The following is a 25,339-nucleotide window of genomic DNA, read 5'->3' as shown; positions in this document are numbered from 1 at the left end:
CTAATATGAAATCCAGAATTATGATTTATCTGACTGTGTGTACAGTGTATCCTATCTACTTATTAAAATACTAGTGCATTTGGTGGAGATGAAGCTCAAAATATTTCCACAAGTTTATATTCTTTTGATACTAGAGACCTAATTGTGATTGATTGTATTTTTATTCTGCAGATACATCCTATATCCTATCATATTTTTGTTTTTACCTATAACAAATACTATATTACTTGGTTCATTTGGCAGCAAATAAAAAATAAAACAAATCAATAAAGCTTCAACCTTGAAGCTAATAAGCCAAATTATTTGAGAATTTCATTTAAATCTGTCATTTAAAGAGCCAGAGACCAAATACTGCTATTTAAATCCGAGTAAAAGTGACTTACATGGTTACGTAAGCGTTTAATGAAGACACAGAACACAGGCATGACCCAGGGAGCTGAGATGACAACCACTTGAGACTAAGTCTGAACTGAGAGAGATAAAGTTTAGTGATCTCCCGATCACAAAGGATTAAAGATTTTATGAAACCCTGTATAATGTTAGCTTCTAACATTCTAATTGAAACTTAATTTTTGTTTTAATTCCACTTTAAGTTTTAACGTTGGCATTGTATATTTTATGTAAAATTACTAATGAAATGATACATTATTCATTAAATTCATTGCTGAACTCTATTTCAGAATCTTTTGTCTTGATTATATTCGGTTTGTTAACGTTAAGTCTACTTCTTCCCAAGAAAAATATGCACGACAAGAGGATTAACAAGACACTGGAATGGTAAGTGGATTTCCTGTATTGAGTGATTGTGTGCCACAAAAGGGGTCAAAGTGAAGAGACAACTAGTTGTAGAGGCTGTTTGTTACATAAATACAATGTTGAAGTCAACAACTAATAGTCTTTTTGTCTTGAACAATTGCTTAGTATAAAATTTGGTCATCTCAAAATGCAGAGATTTTAAAATTTGTTTGGTCTCACGTTTTTTTTTTTTTTTTTTAGAGGAATTACCACTTGGGTAGAATACATTTTTCTAGAACGAACTAGATTATCACCAGAGCTGCGGGGCCATTTGTCAGTCCACCATTCATCCATCATTAGGAGTTGGTTAAGTAAAAGGGGTGAACATCCTACCTTATTGTTATCCCTTTCTCTATTTGTTCCTTAACCCCCAAACTGCTATACTTGTTCATATAAATTTTCAAGCATCTAGCCCTCACTGTACACCCACAAGTTTAAGGAGTGACACCATCTGTTCTTTGTTTGAGTAAACTTACATAACTAGAAGGCCCCTGTTATCTAATGAAATTAATGCAAGTTTCCAAAATATGCCTGCTTGTGGGTGTTGCTATTAAGAATATTATAATTAAACTGATATTAGTTGTTGATATTACTTATGTAGTTGTTTTTATTTACAAAGTGAGACATAGTCTTTTATTATCATTATTATTAGATGTAATAATGTTGTGTAGATGTAATAATATTGTGAATTCTGCTACTATGTTGCTAAGTGCAATGTCAGACTATATGTGGTATTGTGTCTCATGATGATCTATGAATCAAAGAATTTATTACTGAACACCGGTCCAAAGATGTGTAGAGAGTTTAAATATAAAAAAAGTTAAGGAAAATAACATTGATTTTTATGAAGAGTTGTAAGTAATTAATATAAGCAGATTATTCCTTACCTTCCCTCCAACTGCTTGTTCATCTTCTTGTAATCTTAACATGATGTTGACAATTGTGATGTCAACAAAGTCATTGTATTCTTTATGAACAAGGCTGATCGAGTTGAGAACTAGATAGTTGTTACCTCAGTTGATGTATTCCAACAATATTTAGAGACTGCCAAGAGAGAAAGAGAATTACTGGCAAAAAATTTAGATTTTAGATTGTATTATAAATTGCTGATTCATTCTTTATTTTGTGATAATCCTACAGGAATGGGAGAAAGTTTCTATGGATTTTGTGATGACCCAATGATGTGATGAATAAAATGATGACCCAAAAAATAAATAAATCTGAGACATCAAAGTATATTGGGAACTTGTGCTGACTTTTGAATGATCTTTTTCATAAAATCTAGTAACTAGATGAAGCAACTGATGGTTCATAAAAAGCAATTAAATTTAACTGACATTACAGAAAAGAAGTATATTTAATAATTTTTTATGTATTTATTATTGTTGAACTGTCAGTACATTTCACTAAGAAGTATGCAAGGAAAATAATATATCACGAGACTAAAACCAATATTTTATTGCACATCAAATTTGTGCTAAACATCTGAATAATTTCAACACATTACTTGAGAGCACGTGGCCAGGTTAGGATCAAGTCAAAATGGATAAGAAAAATAACCTGCAACGATGCAATGTTGATAAAACATTGATAACAAAAGCGACACATAACTTCAAATCAACTGTTATAGATGACTATGTCACATCACTGTGCCTTTAACGCAGTATAATGTAATTTTATAACAACACTGCAAAAATGTAACATCACTAAACATACTCTAAATTGTTAAAGCTATTCACATGACTAATTAGTAGTTAAATAATATAATATACACGTAAATAAATATCTATTTTTAGTCCAGAGGCCTTTGTAGTAATTGTGCAAAAGTTATCCCAAAATGCCATTTGAACAATCTATAGAACAGGAACAAAGTTAACTGTAACGCTAAACAAAACCGTCCAAAATATCTGATTGTCACTCTTCTGTAATACAAAAACAATGACAGGTCAGTGTTCACACGATTTTATATTTACAGTTTCTCTACTATAGACATAGGTAACTTCTGAGCCCTTTGGTACCATTATCCATTTTCTAGTAGTACTGGAATAATAGTAACAAATGTAACAATCATACAAGTAATTTTATTTTGCAAACTTTTTAAACATCATTAAGGAAAAAATTAATAAGGTTACTAACATATAATATCATACTGTGCGTAAGAAACTGAAGCCAGTATGAATAACAATAATAATAACAACAACAATAAGGAATCCTGTAATATAGAAATATTAAATCCAAGAGAAACTGTTTTATAAGGGAAATATTTTGGAAACCGTGAAAAAACCATTACTTGAACTTAAATACCTATCATAACATTTAATCACAAGAGGTTCGTACCATTACTTAAAATAAAGTTTCAACCTGGCATTTCAGCTGTAACTCGCCTTATGGGTTTAAATAAGCTTTGCTGGACTATGTAACATATACTGTATTTAGTTTGAAGATTGGACATACTTAAATTTGAAATTGACATCAATTTATAATATGACTAAATAAATGACTAGAGTGTACTGATTATAAAGATACACATAAACTAAGAATAATTATTTGTATTTGTACATAATACTTTCTTAAATGAATTTCTCATGTAAATAGCAAAATAATAAAATCTCTAATCATACTTATCAAATTAGAATATTAATAACTAAATAGACTAAAAATTGATATTATTTATACTGCTGACCAAACAGCTGTACCAAGCAAACTGAAAATGTTCGAATTTATTATAGTAAATATAGCACAAACAGCTGCAGAGAGCAAGTGCCCACTGTCTTAAATCATCAATAAACTCAGAGTTAACACATTAGGCTAGGCTGGCGGTTCTGTTTATTCAAATAGCTATGGTGGGAATGGTTGATTCAATGTGAATTTTAAATTTAGCTCCAGTTCAGATTACATTACATTTTATAGCTTAGGTGTCTTTGATGTCAAAACGATCTAGAGTTCATTTTAAGCTTTTCATCATATATTTTTTTTTAGATCTCTTCTGAAGAATATGACTACAGATTCTAGCAGTTTTGAGATCTGTGACAGCGTCCCAGATTCCAGATACTGCACTAAGAGCAAGGTGAACTGGAGCTAACTCAATATTTACATTATTTCATCCACTCACCACACAGCCCATTTCTAATCATATGTAACTATTCCAGGTATAAAAAAAGCAAGAGTACCTGTATGTAATATTCTGCAACATTCAATATACTATTTGTGCTTAATTTTAGTGATGATTTGGAAGATACCAAAATATTTAGCTATGTATTTAGGTAATGCTTTATACTCCCTTATGTATTGTTTATGCTGAATTTTAATTAAACATTTTTAATCAATATCACAAACCAATTCCATACCTTTTTAGGCCCATTTAATAACCAATATTTTATTCCATATTATCTAAGAGTTTTTTGTCAGCCTTGATTCACAACATTTCACACATTTTTTATTTTTTCCAGTAAGGTCATGCATTAAAAGTAACATGTTTATTTTTGCAATATTTAAAAAGCAGACTTTTTAAAGAAAATTTTAATGGACAGAAAAATTAATATAAATTCTGCTCTAATCATATCACATACATGGTTGTTCCAGGACCGCCAACAGTGGTGTCCTTATTTATGCTATGGCTAAACTTATAAAAGTAAAATTCTGCACATTGCAAAAATCATGAAATAACAGTTAATTTTAATCCCCTTCTCTTAAGCACTGACAGATGTGTTGATTCCACTATGTATAGCAGTGCTAGTAAATTACAACTGGAATGTTATCAGCTCCTCTGTTATATTCTTTTGAATACTATCAATAGTAATACCAAGATGGTGTCTCTTAAAACAACTTTGGATCTTGGAGAACACAAAGAAGTCACCCGGACTAAAATCAGATGGTTTTGGGGGGAGGGAGGAATAAGGGAAGTATCTTTTATTTTTAGAAAGTTGTTAATAGAGAGGCCTTGTCATTGTCATCTCGGAGCATCAGATTGTCTGTAATGTCTGATGCAAAGATAAGCCTTTCAATGACTTCTTCATACAAAATGTAGTTTAGAGTTTATGCTGGAGAAAAGACTTCTATAAATAATTTCTCCTTAGAAAAAAGGACTTGATATTTTTTGCGATTGTTGAGTTTAGCTCAGTTTTGAGTGTCTTGATGTCTTCAGACAGATGTAGACTGCAGATTTTCAGAGTCAAGCGACAGTGTCACATTTTAGACGTTTGCACTAAGAGAAAGGTAAAGTGGAGCTAAACTCAACATTCACATTGAATAAACCTTTTCCACCACGGCTACGTTATGTGTTGATTTTTTTAGTTTTTAAAAAAGCTAATCTCAGCTTTTCTTAGTCAAGGAGATTAGGGAGTGTGCCACTATTCATTTTGACATTTTGTTTAGGAATCATAGTAAAATAACCCACAACTCATCACCACTACCCGTACAACTGCAAAACTCTAATAGTTTTTTTACTATGTATGACAGATCAACATAAACATTCTCACATTATTGTTCTTTTATTCAGTTCATTATATATTTTTTGCACACATCATTTTGATAAGTCATATCAATATTTGTATGAAAGTTCAGTCTGGTTCATGAATTCATTAGCAATTGTGAGGAAAACAAAATTACCTGCCTCAAGTGGGGTTTAATTATAGTATACAAAATTCATTTTTAGACCCTGTATTGATATGCAGATTCTTACTTTTATACATGAGGAATTGATATAGTATTTAATTAGAGTTTGGCTCCGATACTACTGACACTGTACATAAGAATTAACGGTTTTAAATGATAAATATTTAACGCTTAAAAATATAATTAATGATTTAAATGACAAATATCAAAAGTTAACTACAAAATTTGTGACACAAACTTAACAAATATTTTATATTAATTTAAACCAACATTTGTACATTCCTGAAACTAACAAACATTATTATACATTCTTAAACAATGTATGAAAACTTAGGTTATGACCAGACCACTGGCAGCTGGTATCAAGTAGTTTTTTCTAAATTCACCTTTGCCATGCACTCTTTTTCTCTCCTACTCCGGAGAGGGACAGCAAACCATCTGAACTCACTCTGTTGCTTATGTCCTCTAAAACATTTGTAAGACTAATCCACTAACTACAGATACATTTTCAACAGAATAACATAAAATAAAATTTGGGTAAATGACAGAACTAGTGAATTGGTGATGATAGTATAAATTACAGATAGTACAAGTTAAAATTTTGCCCAGCAAAGTTACTTCTGTTCACTATGCTATACTGCAGAGAAATGGTCGAAACAAAGAAAAAAGTAAAAATGTTATGTTACAGGCATATGAGACAAGAAATATGATGGTGTTAGCCCATTAATGATAGAGTATACTGTACAATCCTTTAGATAATATGAAATTAAGTTGACCTATCTACTGTGAACACTATATGAGAGTTCCTAATACTCATCTTACATCAATCCTTTGCTTTCGTAATTACCAATAATATAATATATGGATTTAATGACTAGGAATCTGGCAAAGAAATAGATGGTCACCGATAACTCATGATCTCACATTATACTGAGCTCATTTTTTTTCAAAAACATCACATAAAAAATATAAAACACACTTTTAAAAATATGTAAAAATTTACTGCTATAGTGTGGCGACTAAAAAAACAACCAAAAACAGTTATTGAGAAAATGAAAGTATGGTAAATGAAACATCAGTACAAGTTTACATTAAACGTCACCAATTACCCATTATAGTCTAAGATGTAAAACCACAAACCAATATTGCAGAGTGCAGAAGGCACACTACGAGACTAATCTTACACACGACAGGCTCTTGACTCACTCTAACAGTGATTGAAGCAATATGTATTGCACTGCCCCGCCCCCTTATGACGATCCACACAACTGCCGTTATGTCACCTTGGGTTCTCCAGTGACGCACCAGCAGCAAATGTTTTATATATACATTTGCTATATACTATATACACACAATCACTAGAGCTGTACAACAGACATGGCAACGGTGTATTTTACCAACCGCCAATATACTCACCACAATTAATTATAGTAACATGTTAATAGCTTTTTCAGTTGACCAACTAAACTATTCATTGTTCCATAACTAACTAAACTATACAAAAGTAGTAATACAGTGGCAGTGAGGTATGGCAAACTGCCATCACTAAGTTTAACCTTATTTATAATACACTACTTTTATCAGGCGATATTTACATAGTAAATATTTAAAATTAATACAAAACAATGGTCAACAAATCTACACACACAATGTTTTTATAAAATACTTCGCATTGGAAAATTGCTGCCTACACTACATGATTGTTACTAAAAAACCATCAACATTGATAAACATTCCAAAGTTATATTAGTAGTCAAACGTATAACAAAATTAAAAAAAAAAACTAATTATGATTGCATAGAGACTATAATTAATTAGCATAATTTTTTAAATTTGTATTCAAATCATAATTTAGTCTCAATTTATTTTTCAAATAGTTAAAATATACATGATTAAAATTATGTCTAATTAAAGTTATTAATTAATAAAATTGGAAATGTTATGTCTAATTTAGACACCAAGAACTTTATTTCAGTTGACAATACATACTTAATTTTCAAAATGAGAAAATGCCAAATCTGGACCCCATAGCCCTGTAGTACGATAATGGACTGGTCGAATTAATGAAATCATCTAAGTTTGATAATTCAATGACTTATACATATATATATATATATATATATATATATATATATATATATATATTCTTATTTTAGATTTGGACAGTTTTCAATGGAACCAAAATATGAAACTTAAATTAACTTCTTTGTTTCTAAAAATGGAAGGATTGTGAAGAAAATAGGATTTTCCAGACATTTTTCATCATTCAGTGAAACAAGAAATCAGTAACACTACGAACCAATTTCCAGGTTGCCCCATCGGTAAGAACATTTTCACGTTTACAATTTTTCAATTTATTAATTACATACTATACACGGTACACATTCTGAAATGACATTTTGTGTAATTCTCCTACGTTCAAATGCATTGTGTACTATAAGCAGCCAATTGTTTTTAAATATCTGGGTATATGAGTATTTTTACAGAATTGTAATAAAATCCCTCCTGCTCAATATTTAATGGTTACAGATCCAAAATGAAATTTAGAGGATATTTTTTTGTCAAAAGTTTCTACCTTTGACATATTAAATTTTTCAGGCCCCTTCCCAAAGATGGGCATCACCAACTCATTAAAAAGAATTGAAACTTCCATTTTGTGATATTTTAATTATTTTGTAGCAAGGAGATATAAAATCAAAGATTTTGATGCAAACCTAATGTCTATACATTTTTTTGTTATATTTTAAAATCAAAATTATAATTGAATGTATTTAATAATAGTAACACTGAAAAAATATCGATGCTAAATGGTCAGCTTTACAACCTTTTTCAACAAAACATGCAGAATAAATTCTTCAAATGCGCAAGAGGGAATTTTCTGTCAGTAGACGTCAAAAATTGAGGCTCAATAAATTCTTCTTGTAACGTGTTAAATTTTCAAAAACACCAGAAAACTTTCCACCTGACCTATTGCTTCTCAGTGAAAATATATCTAATAATCGTGTTAATCCTAAATTAAGAATTATCAAACTAAACAAAGGTGTAGTTTTATTCTGTATATAATTAAATGTTTTTTTGAATTCCAAAAGGAACAGTCCTTCAAGTTATGATAAAATTCTTTATCAAGCTGCTGCAACACAATAAATAATATATAATGGAACACACAAAATAACATTAGTTGTCTTTTATCTTTTTAATAATTGTTCAATATATTAGGCGACACTTATTATGTTTCCTAAAATAGCACAAATATATCTAATTTGAAATTTTCATGTAACTTGTTATCAAAATTACAAAAAGAGATACAATATTGTGCATACTTTACTATAAAAAACATTCTTTACTTAGATGAAAACCACTTAAAATTTTACTGACAAATTTGATGTAGATACACAACTTAAATGGATTTTGTTTACTTGACCTACATCTGACTAAAACCTAGTATCTGCACATCAACCCCTTAATCTAACTTTTGAGTAGGAGGCAGCATTAAAACAACTTAGCTACTATACAACACAGCGGTAGTTAGCATCACCGCTGTATATCACGCAGTAGGCAATCCAGTCGACTGGTGATTCGTTGTAGCAGAAAGAGGCCTATCATCATAGAAGGCAGTGTCACGATGAATGCAATCCCCTCGAAAATCAGCTTTGGTGCAAATATGCTCCATACCATAAGGTGTCTAGCATGTATAGAAGCAGACAACATGCACCCAAATACCTGTGAGCAAAAGAATTTGGTAAATGAGTTGACAACTTATAAATATACATTAATTTAATTAGAATATTCAATTAAATTGTAAAATCTATTGTGGGTTGCTGATGATGTATCTCAATACATAGTGCTCGGACTTTGTGGCATGACAAACTCAGTTCATCACAGCGTACTGTTTTTAATATTGTCTCCTAATAGCTTGAATAGTATCTGGTGGTATGTGGTAATGAGTTTTTTTAAGTAACATAGTATTTTTAACAACAACCTGTATTTAGTTTTACCATCTTTAATTTCCACAATTATTCAACAGATTGCACTAGTATGTTCAAGTTGAACAGTCTTCGTTGAGCTTACACAGTAAAACCTGTCCTTGTGACATTCGTCCTGGTGGCAAATGATAAAAAATGTTTTGTAACTGTAAGCTTTACGGGCAAGGAATACTACACAGATAAGCTCTGTATCTTTCCCCAACATGTCAGCAGTCAGCGTGTTAAGACATGCATAAGTCATTAGAATTTTGAATGCAAATTCAAAAAACTGTGATAAATTTAACTTTTCAACAAAAGAATAAATTTGCAGTATCAAAATACAACTGGACACATCACACCCTGTTTTTAAATGTTTAAAATCTATATTAATGAGGTATTTCAAGGAATGTGATATGTGGACACTTATAGATGGCATATTGGTGGGCGATAAGAATATTACGGAGGTGGAAAATACAATATAAAGGTACCTCATTATTTTCACATGATAATGAGCTTAAAATCAATAGCTATATGGCAACATTTAAGAACTTGTGTCTAAAAAATTATAGATTAGACACTATTTGGAGATTAGATGTAATAATTGTGATTGTTTAAATACAATATGGCTCTATGTTGTGAAATGATTTATTATGATTAAACAAAGTGGGTACTTATGATTGACTGTAGATAAAAGTTTTACATGTAAAAGATCATGTCTCGAGATTTACAAGTTTTATCCTGTTAATTGTTTGCCTCCATGGAATAGGGTATAGCTAGTAGAAAACTAAAAGGTATACAAAGCACTAATAAAATTGAATCCATTTATTAAATATGGAAAAGTAGTACTCATATAAGTATTATAAGACACTTAAATATTTCAACAATCCTAAAACTTTAACTATTAATAAACCAATACAACAGTACAGAGTATTGAAGGATCTGAGAGAACGTAATGAAAGGGATATAACCCAGATAAACGGACTGTCCATGTACCATTTGACATAATCAATAATATTCATCCTTGGACCAGGAAGAATCTATATATCAAGTCTCAAGGATCTTTCAGGGACTCGAAACTAAAGAAATTCATTTGGCGGATAGGAAATTACAAAACTCAGGGGTTAAAAAAAAAAAAAACAAGTTTAGAATAAGCTAAACTCAGAAATTTACTTTTTGAGTCCAGTGGTTTAAGAAGTTCTAGACTTTTGTTGTATTTGACTGTGTATAGCAGTCATGAATGTATGAAATATTGGATTAAAGCTAAAATTTATGGTTAAATATAATATATTTCGGGCAGTTTTTTTTTCCAGAGCAAGGTCTATCTATAATAAAATTCTGGATTTTAGTTTTGTTATCAGTCAGACTGGAGGTGTCAGCACAAACAAAAATCCTTTTTAACTCACTTTCTGAAAAATAATTTAAAGACAGGTATAGATTTTTGAAAGAAGGCGCCAGAGATATTGTTAGAATAATGCATCATTGGATTACATTTATAAAAAAAAATCCATTATTAATCAATACATTAAGATTAGAGGGGGGATTGTTTCTTACTGTTTTTTAATTACTTTTCGTTATTAATGAATGGATTAACATTTTTCCAAACATTAATTTTGCATTAAATAAGTTATGTTAATAAAAATAAATGAACAGTGATGATTGTGAAAAATCACATATAATGCCCTCCCTGATTAATTAACTCTTACAAAAATTTGGTATCAGATAATGATATGTGATAAAATCAAGGCTTCATTAGTAGAGTAACAAGATAACCTAATTTTTTTTCTGTATATTGTAACAGTACACAATATATAAGACCAAAATACCTATAGTGTAAGGAATTAACTCACCCTCTGACCAAAGAACAGAAGGTATTGCAGGGCAAGTTTGAAGGCAGCACAGTATAGCTGACGGTCTCGCTCGAACAGCTCAAGCTCGGCACGTCGAGCATCCCGCGTGGGGGCCAGCCGAGGGGAGAGGCTGGCAAGCGTATGTGGTACGACGAGCAGAAGGGGTAACAGCATGGCATGCAGCAGGTGTGATGAGAACACATTAGCGACCACCAGAGTGGCCGGTATTACGTATGATGTCAGTGAGGATCCTGATGACAGCAGGAACGCCGTCTTCCAGTCGATGGTAGAGAAGGAGGCTTGGTGACCTGTGGCGTAGAAGAAGTGTAGACAGGAGAGCCCCCACGCCACTACATTCCACCAAGGCACCTCATCCAACTCGCCTACACACAAAAAATTGACATTAAATAACTAATATCTCAAGATTGTATCAAAATAACTAATCCTAAAAAAAACATAACTGCTGTTTTACAACTTTCAAAGAGAGCTGAATCACACTTTGTGGTCATCAGTTTTTATTAAAAATCATGACATACTTACAATAAATTCATGATGCAGCAGCTTTAGTGTCTGTAAATAAATAATACAGACTCAATCTCATTTTTCAACACAAACAAGGCCTTGGTGCTGTTTTTGAGAAAATAACCTTACTCCTGGTAATAATTCTGTTATATATATATATATATATATATATATATATATATATATATAAATGGAATGGTCAGATGTGACTCAATTGTATGTATTTTGTAAGATACCACAAGTAGTATTCAGGAAGCACTATCAAATGTTTCATTCCTTATTTATACCACAAGGCAATATAACAGAGTTGTCTATTTCTTTTTCTTTGGAAAAACTAATTGAAAATGTCCTTAGTGGTATAAAGAGAACATTTTCAAATGTTATAAATAATATAGGTAATTTAGTATTTTATTTTTGAAACTGGAAAGATTAAAAGTTTCATTGAAAATAAAACCCTGTTCACAAATGGTAGAAAAGAGTGGAAAAATATTACGAGGACATAGTAGCTGAAACAGGTAAGTAAATAGTGAATTGAAAGTTATGAAGACTACTGGAGCTGATCTAATAAAGCCATATGAAAATATAAAGATAAGAAACTAGAATGTTTATTGTTGTCCCACATTAAGTATTAACAATGTCACAGGAACAGCATGAGTTAGGCTACATCATTTGTCATATTTCATTATAACTAGTTTCTTATGACTAGATTAAAATTTTCATATAACTAGTTTAATATTTCTTTAAAATTAGTTTTTTTTAAAATTTAATACATTAAAATCATTTAGGTATACATCTTCAACTGAATAAAAGGCTTTCATTTTCAGCCACTTAACCAAAACATTCTTAAAGTTCTTAGTGCACACTGTTTAGGCATTAAGAGGTAACTTATTGAAACGATTTGTACCAATGTAGACAAAGCTATGTTGGGATTGCTTAACCAAGGTTAGATTTTCTTTTATATAAACTAGGCTACGTAAAATGTAGGTACTAGGCAAAGTTAGTATGCCTAATTTTATAAAGAAATGTCCACAAGAGGAATGCCAGGATTACCTAGTGAAAATTTTATACAAGATTTACTCAGAAAGTAAGATAGATCTGAACTGATGTAATATATCTGTTGTTACGAATATTACAACACCAACCCTTGGCGTGCCTTGTCTGTCAAGTACCACTATTCATTTGCATGTTTCAGTAACAAAAATTCATAAAAGACAAGTGAAATATGGAATGATTAGTAATGATGTGAAAGGTGTAGTGTGATGAGTGACTTGCCAAGTGCGTACTACAGCTCAGTCATGTAACCTTGAAAGAAGGAGAGGCCAGCTCTAATCCAGCCTCTCCAGTTAAAGCGAGCGGGGCACGGAACTCCCTATGGCCAGGCTAGCAATAGCCTTTTAAAAATTAAGGGAGCTCCATCCACTCCAACAGTCATACTCTGCAGTAGACCAGACCTTGATTTGCGGTTAGCGATACATTGCTTCTGGACTACCATATGGTTCAGATTTAAATGACACGTTGGTTTTTGTTGTACCGTGTGTAGTTTCAACTGAAAGGTACAAATCAGCCAGGAATGAACCTTTCTTCTGGGGTAGAACTATTTTGGCCTATACTAGGAGTATAAGATAATAAATGGTTTTCACTATACCATTTCAGATATAACAGTGTCACATATATAGGACAAAACGCTGAAAAAACAGGAACTAATTGACTAAAGATTGTGCAAAATTGCAATTTTATATCTTTATTCAATCTAAAAATGATATTTTTTTTAAATCACTAACAGATGGACATTAAACTAAGCATGATACTTTATCCTATTATTATTAAATTATATTTCTTACTTATTTTGATCTGACAAATCAAATTTTGAAGTTTGATAGAGTAATTTATAGACACTCTCTATGAAGGCTAGGTCTGCTGTATTGAATTTCATCTTAATTGTAAAACAATAATATACAATGTGGTACCTTTGTTTCGGCGAGATATTGAAGAGACTGTTGCCAGAACCCAGAGAGAGAGGGTGAGCAGAACAGCGGCCAGAGCCTGCTCACTGCCAAGGAGTAGCACCACCAGTAGCGTCAGGAACACCGACATGTTGACAAACGTGGCACTGTACGCGGTGGCAAGTCCAAACACGACCGGGTAGCCCTTCACATCACTTCCTGTCCGTTTTAGCATCACTTCCTTCAGTTGGTTGAATAGTGCAGGGATTATATTGTCATAAGGTATCATGCTATCACTTCTGCGGCTCACATGGTAAACACTTAAAGGACGGATGAACAGGGTCAAAAACCCTACCAGTAAGAGGCACATAGCAGTTCTCGGCAAAATCTGTAGCTGCCAAGGCTCGAATAACTTGTATTGAGTTTTCCGTGGCAGTGATTGTAAAATCCAAAATCCACTGGTAGCTATTACGATGGCAGTGGGTGCATATCGAGATACAAACACTGTGGGAGAGAATCCCACCAGGTTTCCAGAACTGCGAAGGTAAAGACGTGCAGCAGTGATGAACACTGCAATCAACACGACGGTTAACAGGCACCTCGACGAATCTGACAAAACCGGTTTCTCAATTACACAATTTTGTTCTACTCGGCAGTTTATATACACTAAGGAAAATCTTATCAGTATAAATAAAACAAACAGTAACAATAACAGTTTACCTCTTAATGAGTATAAAAAAGATTTTACACTTGATGTCAATTCAAATGCTTTGGTCACTTTTTTTGGAATTTCACCCTTTACATCCAATACTGAGACAAATACTAGAGAGGTAATTAGGAAAGAACAAGTATAAGACTCATTTATGATGAAACTATTTGAAAACAGACCGACAACACTAAATAAAGTGATCAGTCTGCAAATCACACTAACGGAATTTGAAGATTTACTCAACTCGTACCAATGTGCAGATATAGTACTCCAGTTTAGAATCACTATTACAGCCAAAAAAATTATAGAAATAGTGCAAGCACAAAAATAAAAAAGCTGTTCAATGTCGGGCAAAAATTCAATGTACTTCAAAGCCCCGAGAACAAGTAAACTTGTAAGTACTGATCCATACGCAAGATGAAGAAAAATACTGTCAATAACTGCATCAAGATATCCGATTGGGATACCTTCAATCACAATGAAAGCTAAAGCAAGGAGTAAAAAATATAACACTAATCCTCTTGACATCGCATAAGAGTCAAACTGAGCCCAAACTTCAGCACACATTTCACGAACACCGTGCATGAAATTTGTTGAGTCCTCGATGAACAACAAAAGTTCTTCTTCGCTCCCGATACTTTCAACTTGCATTCTTAGTTTCTGAAAATCATTATTTATCCCGACCAATCTCTCTGTGGAAAACTGTTCCTTGGTTTTGGCATATTCTTGAATATATAATGTTATCTGTTTTATATTGGTCCATAGAGCAGTAATCACATATTCCCAATTGCTCGCCAAATTCGGTTCTGCAGAAAATGAGGGCAATGCGTTTATGACAACACTTCCCACGTTTGAGAACGGAATGGCTACACCCAGTATGGAGGCTAGAGTGGGCACTAAGTCAACTTGCTTCACTTCCTCCACTGGTTTGACATTCATTATTAACGGTCTGTGAGAGTAGACGAACATGGCACTTGTCACTTCTTCCTCACTGTCGCCCCCATGATCACCTTTTAAACATAACAATCAATTAGTACAGCCATTAGTGATGCTTATTAAAATATTCTATTTATTGTATCACTCATAAACATTGACTAAGTCAGTATAAAAATTTCAGTAATAGTTATAAAGTTAATCTTAAACTAGCTCTGGCTAGCTGCTAGTGTTTTATATTACATAATTTTACAGTATTGAAGGTGTCGACATTATTGACAATTTTTTATGGAATCTTAAGCAAACCCTGAAATTGCCAAGGACTAATGGAAGAATACTCAATTGTCTCTGTATTACATTTCGTTAAATCAATCTCAATAGCTAATGGTTCCAAAAGTGAACCAATAGTGCCTATTACCATTTGGAAACAATGTAAAATCTCAAGCATTTCCTAGATCAGTGTGTTCTTAAAGAAGGATAGCCTATCTCATAATCACAAGATTCCTAACTTAAAACCAAATCTGATATGTATAAAGTAATACAAATTGTCTAAAAAAAGCAGATTCCAATAATTCAAAAGTTCCAATGAAAGAAATTATTAGTTAGAAATCACTACTAACAATTTTCCAATATATAACATTCTTCTTGAATTTCATATTATGTAAAATGAATATTTTTATCTGACCAAATTTTAGCTGGTACGAAAAGACAAAGTAATCCAGTTTAGATTTCCTTAACACCCTTTTTCAGATCCCCTTTTGATTAAACTACTTATGAGATTCACATCACAAATTATGTTTTGTTGGATACAAGTAAACTATCACAGGTTTAATCGCTTACAAAGATCTGAAAAATCACAGTTTAGTTAGTCGGGATTTTGTAACAAGTTACTGTTAGGATTTTAATCATAAACTATCAAGATCAAACGACAATTTTACACCTAATTTTGCTTAGAAATAAAGATTCGTATCTTTGATGGTGTTGTGTTTTTACCATCATGACAAAAATATAAGAAGTTGGTTAGTGGATTAAAAATAACTACCAGAGTACCACAAGTGTGTTTTAATAATCAGCTGTTTGAAGTTAAACAGAAATATTATCATAAGATGAACATTATCACCGAAACCCCCGTCTCATAGACCACAAGGGAATTTCATTTGCTTATAGTGGCGACACTGTCAAGCATTGGCTGCCCATCTAAACAGTACCTCCCTCTCACCCACTCCACCACATGCATGTTGTTTTTATTTGTTTCAGTGTGGCGTTCTTCCTGTATCGATCGATATTGAAAAACATGCTGGTGGTGTTCACACAGCTTTGAACCTGTACTATTTGCTCCATAGAGTGATTAAAAAAAAGTGATTAAGTGAAAATGAAAACAAATATAGAGTAAGCCGTTAATATCATGTTAAAGGTCACGTAGATTGCTAATTTACACAAAATCATGTATTATTTAAAGAGAATATGATTTATACTGCCTTATAAAATTATTTACAGACAAACTATTTACTTCAAACCAGTTAATGGCAATATTCAAAGATAGATTTTCTTGCCTGATTAGGTCATCCAGATTTTTGTGATAGTTTAAAGGTGTAGTATTGTCTGGATATACAACTGATGGACAAGGAATATTAAAAGTAAAATCATTCATTGCTATTACAAATAAAAGGGAACCAAGGCCCCTGACAACTTACTTTTATTGACAACTTTTTCTACTGTCTGAATTGTATTTAGTCCAGGAATAAAGCTAAACTGAACATTACAATAAGGTTTGTTTACACCAAAATTTATATTTTGTTGATGTTTTAAACAACTTTCCAAAAGTTTATAAGAGACATTGGTCTATAGGCCGAAGGATTTAACCTGTAACTTTTTTGTACGAGGGTCGTTTTTTTCAATCCCCGATCTCACACCTTGACGGTCAGACATGTGGCAGGTCCACAGTGTGCTCAGTAGTTGGTCATACATCTTACCCGCTACAACATTTGTCACTGTCGAGTTCATGTAGTTGCAAACACATAAACATTGCCGTTTCTATTTATTCTCCGGCAAAATGTAAATTAAGGAGTTTTATTCATTTCCTGCAAGCAAAAGGTAATAGGGCAGCGGAAATCCATTGGAGAATGTGGCATGCTTACGGAGTAAACATGAGTGATTGTGTTGTGCACGAATCACGTTGAAAGTTTAAAGATGGCTGAATGTTAAATTCAAGGATAAATTAAAGAAATGTCAAAGCTAAAGCCATTTGGCGATTTTTGTAGCTATCAGTCCAACATCTTTGGCTTTCTACACCACTCACGTACTACACCATCACTCATAATATTTTCTCTGATGGCACATTCTCTAACGGATTTATGCTGCACTAGTCCCTTCTGTCAACACAAAACGAATAAAACTCCTTAATTCACACTTGGCGGGAGAATTAATACTGTCGGCCATGTTTATGCAACTACAGCTCAGTGTAAACTAGCTAATTGATCTCAGCAGCGACAAATATTGTATCGAGGAATATGAATGATCAACTACTGCCACACCGTAGACCTGCCACGTTTGGTCGTGATGGCGTGAGATATAAGGCTGAAAAAAAAGCCATATTAAAAAGAAAGGTCAATTGTTCTGCTACATTATCTCTAATTTCTTTCAATATATTATTACATAAACAGTATAAAAAGCTTCAGTATTCTTATTACTTAAATTACTTCAACATTGTTGTACATCGCTAACATGAATTTGTTGCCATCTAAAATAACAGCTGTTTTATTACTATGTACAAGAAACTTATTTATTAAATCTTTGGCATTACTCATTAAAACATTACTATTATTACCTAAATTTAATTTGCTAACTAAATTAATGAAATTATCAGTGAAGGTATTGGAACCTATTACTACCTTCACATTATATTTTATAACTTTCCATGCAGCCTTGCATTTATTTGAGCATTATTTATGTGATTTTCATAAGCTATCATTTCTTCTTGGTTGATTTACTTTTTTATCATCTCTATCTTCTTTTTTTATATTGTTTCACTTGGTGTACACTTACTATTCTTATAGCTATCATATAAGGCAAGTACGAATTCTTTAATTTTTTGAAAGTGAGGTGTGTACCATGCATTCTTTGGCTTTATAGAGTAATTTAATTTGTTTTATATTACAGCATTCATTTAAGTAACTTATCAACAAAGAAATAAAAAGCTACAAACTTGCTCAACATTCAAAAACATATAAAGTTGCATCTAGTCTAACTCAGATAATTTGACCCTTACTGTAGATCTAAAATAGCTGTTTTGCTAAAGTCTCTAGTACATTTAGAACAGATTTCATTTTACTTGTTCTCTATCGCTTGCAAGTAAAAAAATTGTGAAAGAATTTGGCATGAAGTACATATATTCAGAAGTATGAAGCTCAACTACTAGACAATTTATATAATGTCTTTAACAATATTGTCTAGACAAGCATCTCCTTTAGTATTTTATTTAGTTACCCAATAAAGATCAAATGAATGTAATCAATTTAAAACAGATCTATATCAGGAGATATTTGCCTAAATTCATATTAAAATCTGCAGCCATTACATATTTCAAACTTGCATAATGCTTATTCAATAATTATAAAATTGGTCTTAACTTTTTATCATAAATAAGATGTGACTTTCTTAAATAATGGTTTTTATTTTTCTATTTTAGTAAGACAAACCCTTAGTACACACTCTGGTACCATCTGCCATACGCTGTAGAATAAAAACATTAGATTTTGTGTACTTGAAATAAAGGATTGAAGGTTAATATTACATTGACCCCAGATTGAAATAGGCTGTACATTAAATAAATCATATGTATCTGGATATCTAACTTTAGTCTACAGAGATTTAATAGTAGTACAGAATTTAAAATCCTCTGCTGACCCCAGGTAAAACTGTTACTGGCTGACTAAATAGTCTCCAATTAATTTAAACATTTTGTAACTTATAGAATCTTGAGAGACCTCAAAAAAATGTAAATTAAATGTTTACCAATTTACCTAAAATATTCAATATTTAATGCAACTCAATTTAAATTATTTTGGATTGAAATCTTAGAGATGTTTACAACAGTTTCATTTCAATGAATAATAAATCAGTAAAAACCTACCTGCCCCAGTCATTCCATGGTCTCCGATAACAAAAAGGATGGTGTTATTGTCCATTTCACTTACAACATCACTGTAAACAGCAGATGAAAATCACAAAGTTAAAAAAATTAATAGCATAGACACAATGGACTTGTTTTAAAAAAACAAGGAGTTAAATTGGTACCTATTAAGTATGTATCCCAAAATATTTCCCCTGTTTTGCACATTCTGTTCTGTATACACATGCAATTACCAAGTTTTATCAAAATCAGATTTAATCTAAGTACCCAGTCTGCAGGATTTGAAAGTATGTTTGTGGAAAACGCATAATTAATTAGGATAAGTCTGTGAAGTTGGATTATTAAACGACACATATCAAAAAATGATTACCAAGCTTGATCAAAACCTGATTCATGTAAGTACCCAGTCTGCAGGATTTGAAAGTATGTTTGTGGAAAAGGCATAATTAATTAGGATAAGTCTGTGAAGTTGGTTTATTAAACGACACATATCAAAAAATCATTACCAAGCTTGATCAAAACCTGATTCATGTAAGAACCCAATCTGCATGATTTGAAGAGGTTTTTTTTAGGAGAATACATATTTAGGATTAACCTGTAAAGTTAAATTGTTGATTGTATGTAAACAATTCATATACAAAGGTGATTGACAAGTTTTGTCAAAGTCAGATAAGAATAAGTACCAGTCTGCAGAGGTTAGGGTTAATTTTAGACTTCACAAGTGTTATAGCAGTTGAGGTTTTATAAATCACCAAATCTCTTACAAACAAGAAAATAGCAGAATGATATAAAATGCCTCTTGATTTAATAAAAACTTTCTCACTGCATAACTGAGCCTCCTAGTGTAATTATTAGTCAATCATTCACTTTTAGCTCTTTATAGGTATTTCAAATATGCGTAATTCAAAATTCCTTTAAAAAAAAGGAGATATCAAGAAACTAAAAAGTTATATAGGCCACTCACAGTCTACCATCTCTGTTTAAAGTATTTGAAAAGGTTGTATGTATGTCTTCAAATTTCTAGATTTCTTGAGTCAAAAAATATATTAGTTAACGGAAAATCAGCTTTTAAGAAAGGAAACAACATCACAGGAGCAATTTCAAAATTTTGTGATAAAATTCGCTGGGCTTTTGATGATCACAATGGATGTGCCGTGATCTTGACTGTATTAAACACAGCATATCTTCTATCAAAAGAAGTTGTATATATTTAACTTACAACTTTGTTCAAATGAGGCAATAAGCTGGATAAACTCTTAATTGGAAAAAATATATCAGCAAACATAGATTTTGAAGGTAGCTTTTACTACTGTCAAAAACTATCAAATTAAACCAAAATTTTAAATTGAAAATATGTACTTAAGTGTCTCTAAAAGATTCATTCAGCTTGCTTCCAAATGATGATTAAAAGGGAAGTTATAGATTTAAAAACAATAATTATGATTTATTATGCCTATTTTATTCCAAATGTAAATACAGGATTTAATATTGCGGTGCAATGTCAGATCCCAAAGTACGGTATGTTTTAAATCCAAAAGACTTTCTTAAGGATTATAACAATATCTTCCTGGAGACCCTCTTGCAAGCAAAAGTTTAAAGAGCTTAAAATGATATCATCTCCAAACTTGTACATTTTAAAAGTTTTATTGTTAGTGCAAGCAAATTATAATAAAATATTAAGTAACCACATTGATTATGAACACAATACCCAACATAAGGATAATGTTCAATATCCCACACATTGCCTAACATAATTGGAAAACATACTTCTTTATATGAGGAAAATAAATTTAAAAAATTACCCCTGTCACTAAAATTAAGAAAGTAATCATTTAGAACTACCCTAGTAAAATTTTTGTTGGAGAAAAATTACTTTAATATTCAGGAATATTGATAGGTCTATATAGTAAATAAGTGTAATGTAAACCTGTACTTTAACATTTAATTCATCCATGCAAAATCTCTATTTGTTGTTTGGATTTTACAATAATTAACAAAGTCAAAATTCAGCATAATGCCAAGTCTATAACAAAATAAACTCATTATAATGACAATAATAATAAGTATTATAATACATATAAAATAAATATTAATACACATACATACATATACCAAAACTAATTGATTCATGTGATAAAATTTAATGTATTATAGAATAATTAAAAATACATTGGTTAAACAAAAGAATTCATATTAATTATAGAAAGAATTTTCCAGGGGCCAATAAAATATTTTTTCTCTAAAATTAATATATGGATACTTCCTCATAAAGGTTCTGTTCTGATTACAGAATTTCAATGATAAGACAAGATCATTTTTGAGTGTTTTAGTTAAGCGAAGGAAATTAATTGTTGTGCTATTTTGTTTGTATTGTAATTATGTATGGAATGATTAAATTGTAATAATTCCGAATTTTGGAGGGTGAACATAACTAAGTCATATAAATAAAGATGTATTTGACTATTGTCTATATCTTAAAATGTGTAAACAAAGGTTTCAAATGATCTACTGGGCCTGAATTTGTAATTACTCTAAGAGATTCTGTTTTGCAGTATTAACCGTTTCCAGACGAAACACGGGCACTGCCCAATGTCTGTAGTTGCGCTAGCAGGCAAATAGGCACTGCGCGGCTGAAATTAGTTTGGTGGGTTCTAATGGCTCTGCATTGTGCTTGCAACCTCTTGAGAATAGTTTGAATTATTTTAAACAATATTGCAGTTGGTTTTTTACAGTACATTTACTGGTTTGTTGACAGTAGTTCCAGCTGAGTGAATTGTCTGCCGATGTCAACAAACTAGTGGAGCCACTGTGAATTGGGTTCCTTGTAATTTTATTGTTGTTTTTGTCGTAATACAAGTTTGTTTTAGTTTTTAATCTATTGTAAACATGAAAGTAAAGTGCAATTAAATAATGTAATCAGTTTTAGGCCTCATTTTAAAGTGAAAATATGTACATTTTATTACTTTGATTGAGTTGCTAGGTTATATTGTTGAAACAATGTGTGAATTATTCATTTAGTACTATTTATTTTCTGATAGCTGCAAGTACAAGTGGATTACAAATTAATGACATTAGTGATACACTAGACGATTTAACATCCAGTGATGAAGATACAGATTAGTCTCCTCCACCTGATCTAGGCCTAGATAGCCCTAACAATAGGGATTTGTATAAAATTTATTTTTTACAGTTTATTGGAGTAGTAACAGTTTTAAAATATACATGAAACTTGGGATTTTTGTTTTAAAACAACAACAAAGTATGATGTGGCATACCCCTTATTAGGATATAGGAAATTAAAATACGATTTCCCCCAAAGCGTTAATAAAAAGAAGAGGAAAGTAGATTAACTAACCATAATTAGGTAAATTACCTGATAACTTCATCCATTTCTATCAACTTCCTGGTCATTTCACTATGATAGGGGCCATAACGGTGTCCACAGTGATCAACACCAAGAAAATGGGCTATTATTAAGTCCCAATCTTCATTTTTCATTTCTGGGACGAGTTTTGCTTTCACATTAATGTCCACTGAATCAAGATCCCAAACATTGAAAGAAGGATAAGGGAAGTCACGTTTGAATCTTCCAGGATACATGAAAGTCAATGATTCATCACCCATGAAAGTGATGTTCTTCTTTGATTTTATAATCTGATCAATTAAATTATCTTCGTTTATTTCTGAAGTATCAAAGTTAGAACCAACATCAATAAAAGTAGGTAAACTCCCTGTTGTTAGTCCATTTAGACGCTGCATTGTTGTTGTTGGTGGATCTGCTATAAACTTGAACAATCTTGCATGCCCTGGATTATTAGTCAAGAGTTCATTTATTACCTTCAGTTTGTTTTTAAAAGGAGGAGTTTCACTCTCTGTAAGGTTTTCATTGTAATGAGCAAAGTCATACCTTAAAGCATCAATTAAGATTAAAACTACTTTCATATTATTTTTAAAACAATATTGAGAACTGTCTAGTTTGTTGTTTAACTGCTTCGAAACAACATTTTCTTCAGTACATTCTAGGATTTGCTCACCATTAATATCACTTCTGGAATTAAACATTATATCACAAAATCCAAGACTTGAAAGTGATTTGCAAGATGACTGAAAATGCAATACTTCTCTATTTAATAGAAATCCTCTTGTAAACAAGAACATACCACAAATTAACATGCAACCTAACCAAAACAAGAACAGAAAATACTTCACCAACTGCATGATGAATTTAAATTAATGAGAATGTTTAGGAAAAATCAATTTTAACAGGATATTTGACACACACAACTTTGGAAATATATATATTACATTATTTTTATAACATTTTATCAAATTTCTAGTACACCCTACCTACAAACATCACAGAATTGTCAGCCTACTGTACAGTAATGACCAATGACCACCAAACACAGGTACGCTCTTATTACTTTCTGCTAGAGCAAAGATTACCAAATATCTGATTAAGTGGTCGGTATATTGGAGCATGACCAGTAAGCCCGATAACAAAACTGATTCTACTGATTATTAAAACGAACATTCTCGTAGTTCGTTTATAGACCTTAGCCGAAGTGGGATTGAAAATTGTCTAGGGTTCCGCGAATCCTCGATATACAGTGATGTTGGAGGAATTTAGCTGTGCTCGTAGTCGTAGGGCCCAAATACTACTCTTCCAAGAAATAAACGCTGCCTGTGTGGCGGGTTGCGTTTACGTGCTAGCCGCTGAGATGAAGGCGCAACAATCTCTTCGACTTTAAACTCACGATTTCGATTTGCAGATTAGTATTGACAAATACGTTATTTTCAAAAACACGTTAAACAACACTATAACAACTTAAAAACAAGGATAAGTCCTATTATTGCTATTATTTGGTATTCTCTTATTTAATTCCAGCACTGTCACAAAACAGAGTGATTGTATGTAGCGAGTGTAATGAGTTATTTGGGCCAATACGATTCCTAAAAGGAGGGTTTTACACCTGAATCGCAGGAAATGTTTTCGGGACGCAGTGCATAATGCTACCTCGCCACCTATAGTCCTCGAATTGTACCTACCTATGAGAATTGAAATAAACTTAATAGTAACAATTATTTTTTGGTTGGCGCTGTTACTATCACCATTTTATTTTATTTTATTTCATTTTCAACGGCAGTGATACATATAACAAGTAATTAACAACAGTTATTATTATTAATTATTATAATTATAAATTATTATGTTCGATTTTGTAATGGTTGATCTGTTGGAAATAGTAAAAAAAATAAAACAGTGAATAACTGTAAACAATTTAGACTAGTCAAAATCATCATAATAATGATTTTGACATACAACACCAACAAGTAAGTATTTAATAACAGTAATATACAACACAAAAACAGCAAATTTAAATGTAAAAAGATAACAAGACTAACAGGCATACAACATAGAGGCTTTGTATGGGCAACATACATGATTGTTATACAGGGAGGCAAGCCATGAACTTCATCTTAAATATTTGAAATTTATGGTGGAAGATGTCCTCTTCATCTGGAACATAACTTCCAAGCTTATCTAATATAGCGACGGTCCAGCCTTCAGGTAATTTATCTTGTGATGGTTTTGAGCAAATAGTTGATTGAATCTGGTGGACCCTGGAATGCTGAAGTCATTTTAGCTAGGCTCTGAATCATCGCTGAATCAGTTGACATTTATTACCCTGCCTATCAGTCCCAGTTTTCCGGCTTGTAATAAAATAAATAACTAAGGCCCAGTACAGTTCAAAAATATGGATGTCTTTCAAATATTTGCAAATAACATATTTAGATGAAGAATTTTATTTGGTTTGTTGGTTGGTTTTTAAATATATAATTATTTTGGTTAACATTGTCCACTTTCTGGACACATGAGT

The 25,339-nt window shown here is 31.8% G+C and overlaps 1 protein-coding gene across 1 annotated transcript; it reads right to left on the bottom strand.

Annotated features, from left to right (window-relative positions):
- Positions 1–2,238: 2,238 nt before the first annotated feature.
- Positions 2,239–23,974, bottom strand: LOC124355027 (GPI ethanolamine phosphate transferase 3). The gene is made up of 5 exons (XM_046805922.1): positions 22,831–23,974; positions 19,458–19,528; positions 13,708–15,402; positions 11,219–11,601; positions 2,239–9,129 (listed from the first exon to the last, which is right to left on the bottom strand). Exons 1-5 carry the CDS (start codon positions 23,673–23,675, stop codon positions 8,941–8,943), a joined length of 3,183 nt encoding a protein of 1,060 aa, XP_046661878.1. The 5' UTR covers positions 23,676–23,974; the 3' UTR covers positions 2,239–8,940.
- Between the last annotated feature and the right edge of the window lie 1,365 nt (positions 23,975–25,339).

Source organism: Homalodisca vitripennis, chromosome 2, assembly GCF_021130785.1.
Source record: "Homalodisca vitripennis isolate AUS2020 chromosome 2, UT_GWSS_2.1, whole genome shotgun sequence".
Classification (NCBI taxonomy): domain Eukaryota; kingdom Metazoa; phylum Arthropoda; class Insecta; order Hemiptera; family Cicadellidae; genus Homalodisca; species Homalodisca vitripennis.
The sequence above is the reverse complement of the archived record's forward strand: the minus strand, read 5'-3'. Positions and strand labels throughout refer to the sequence as shown.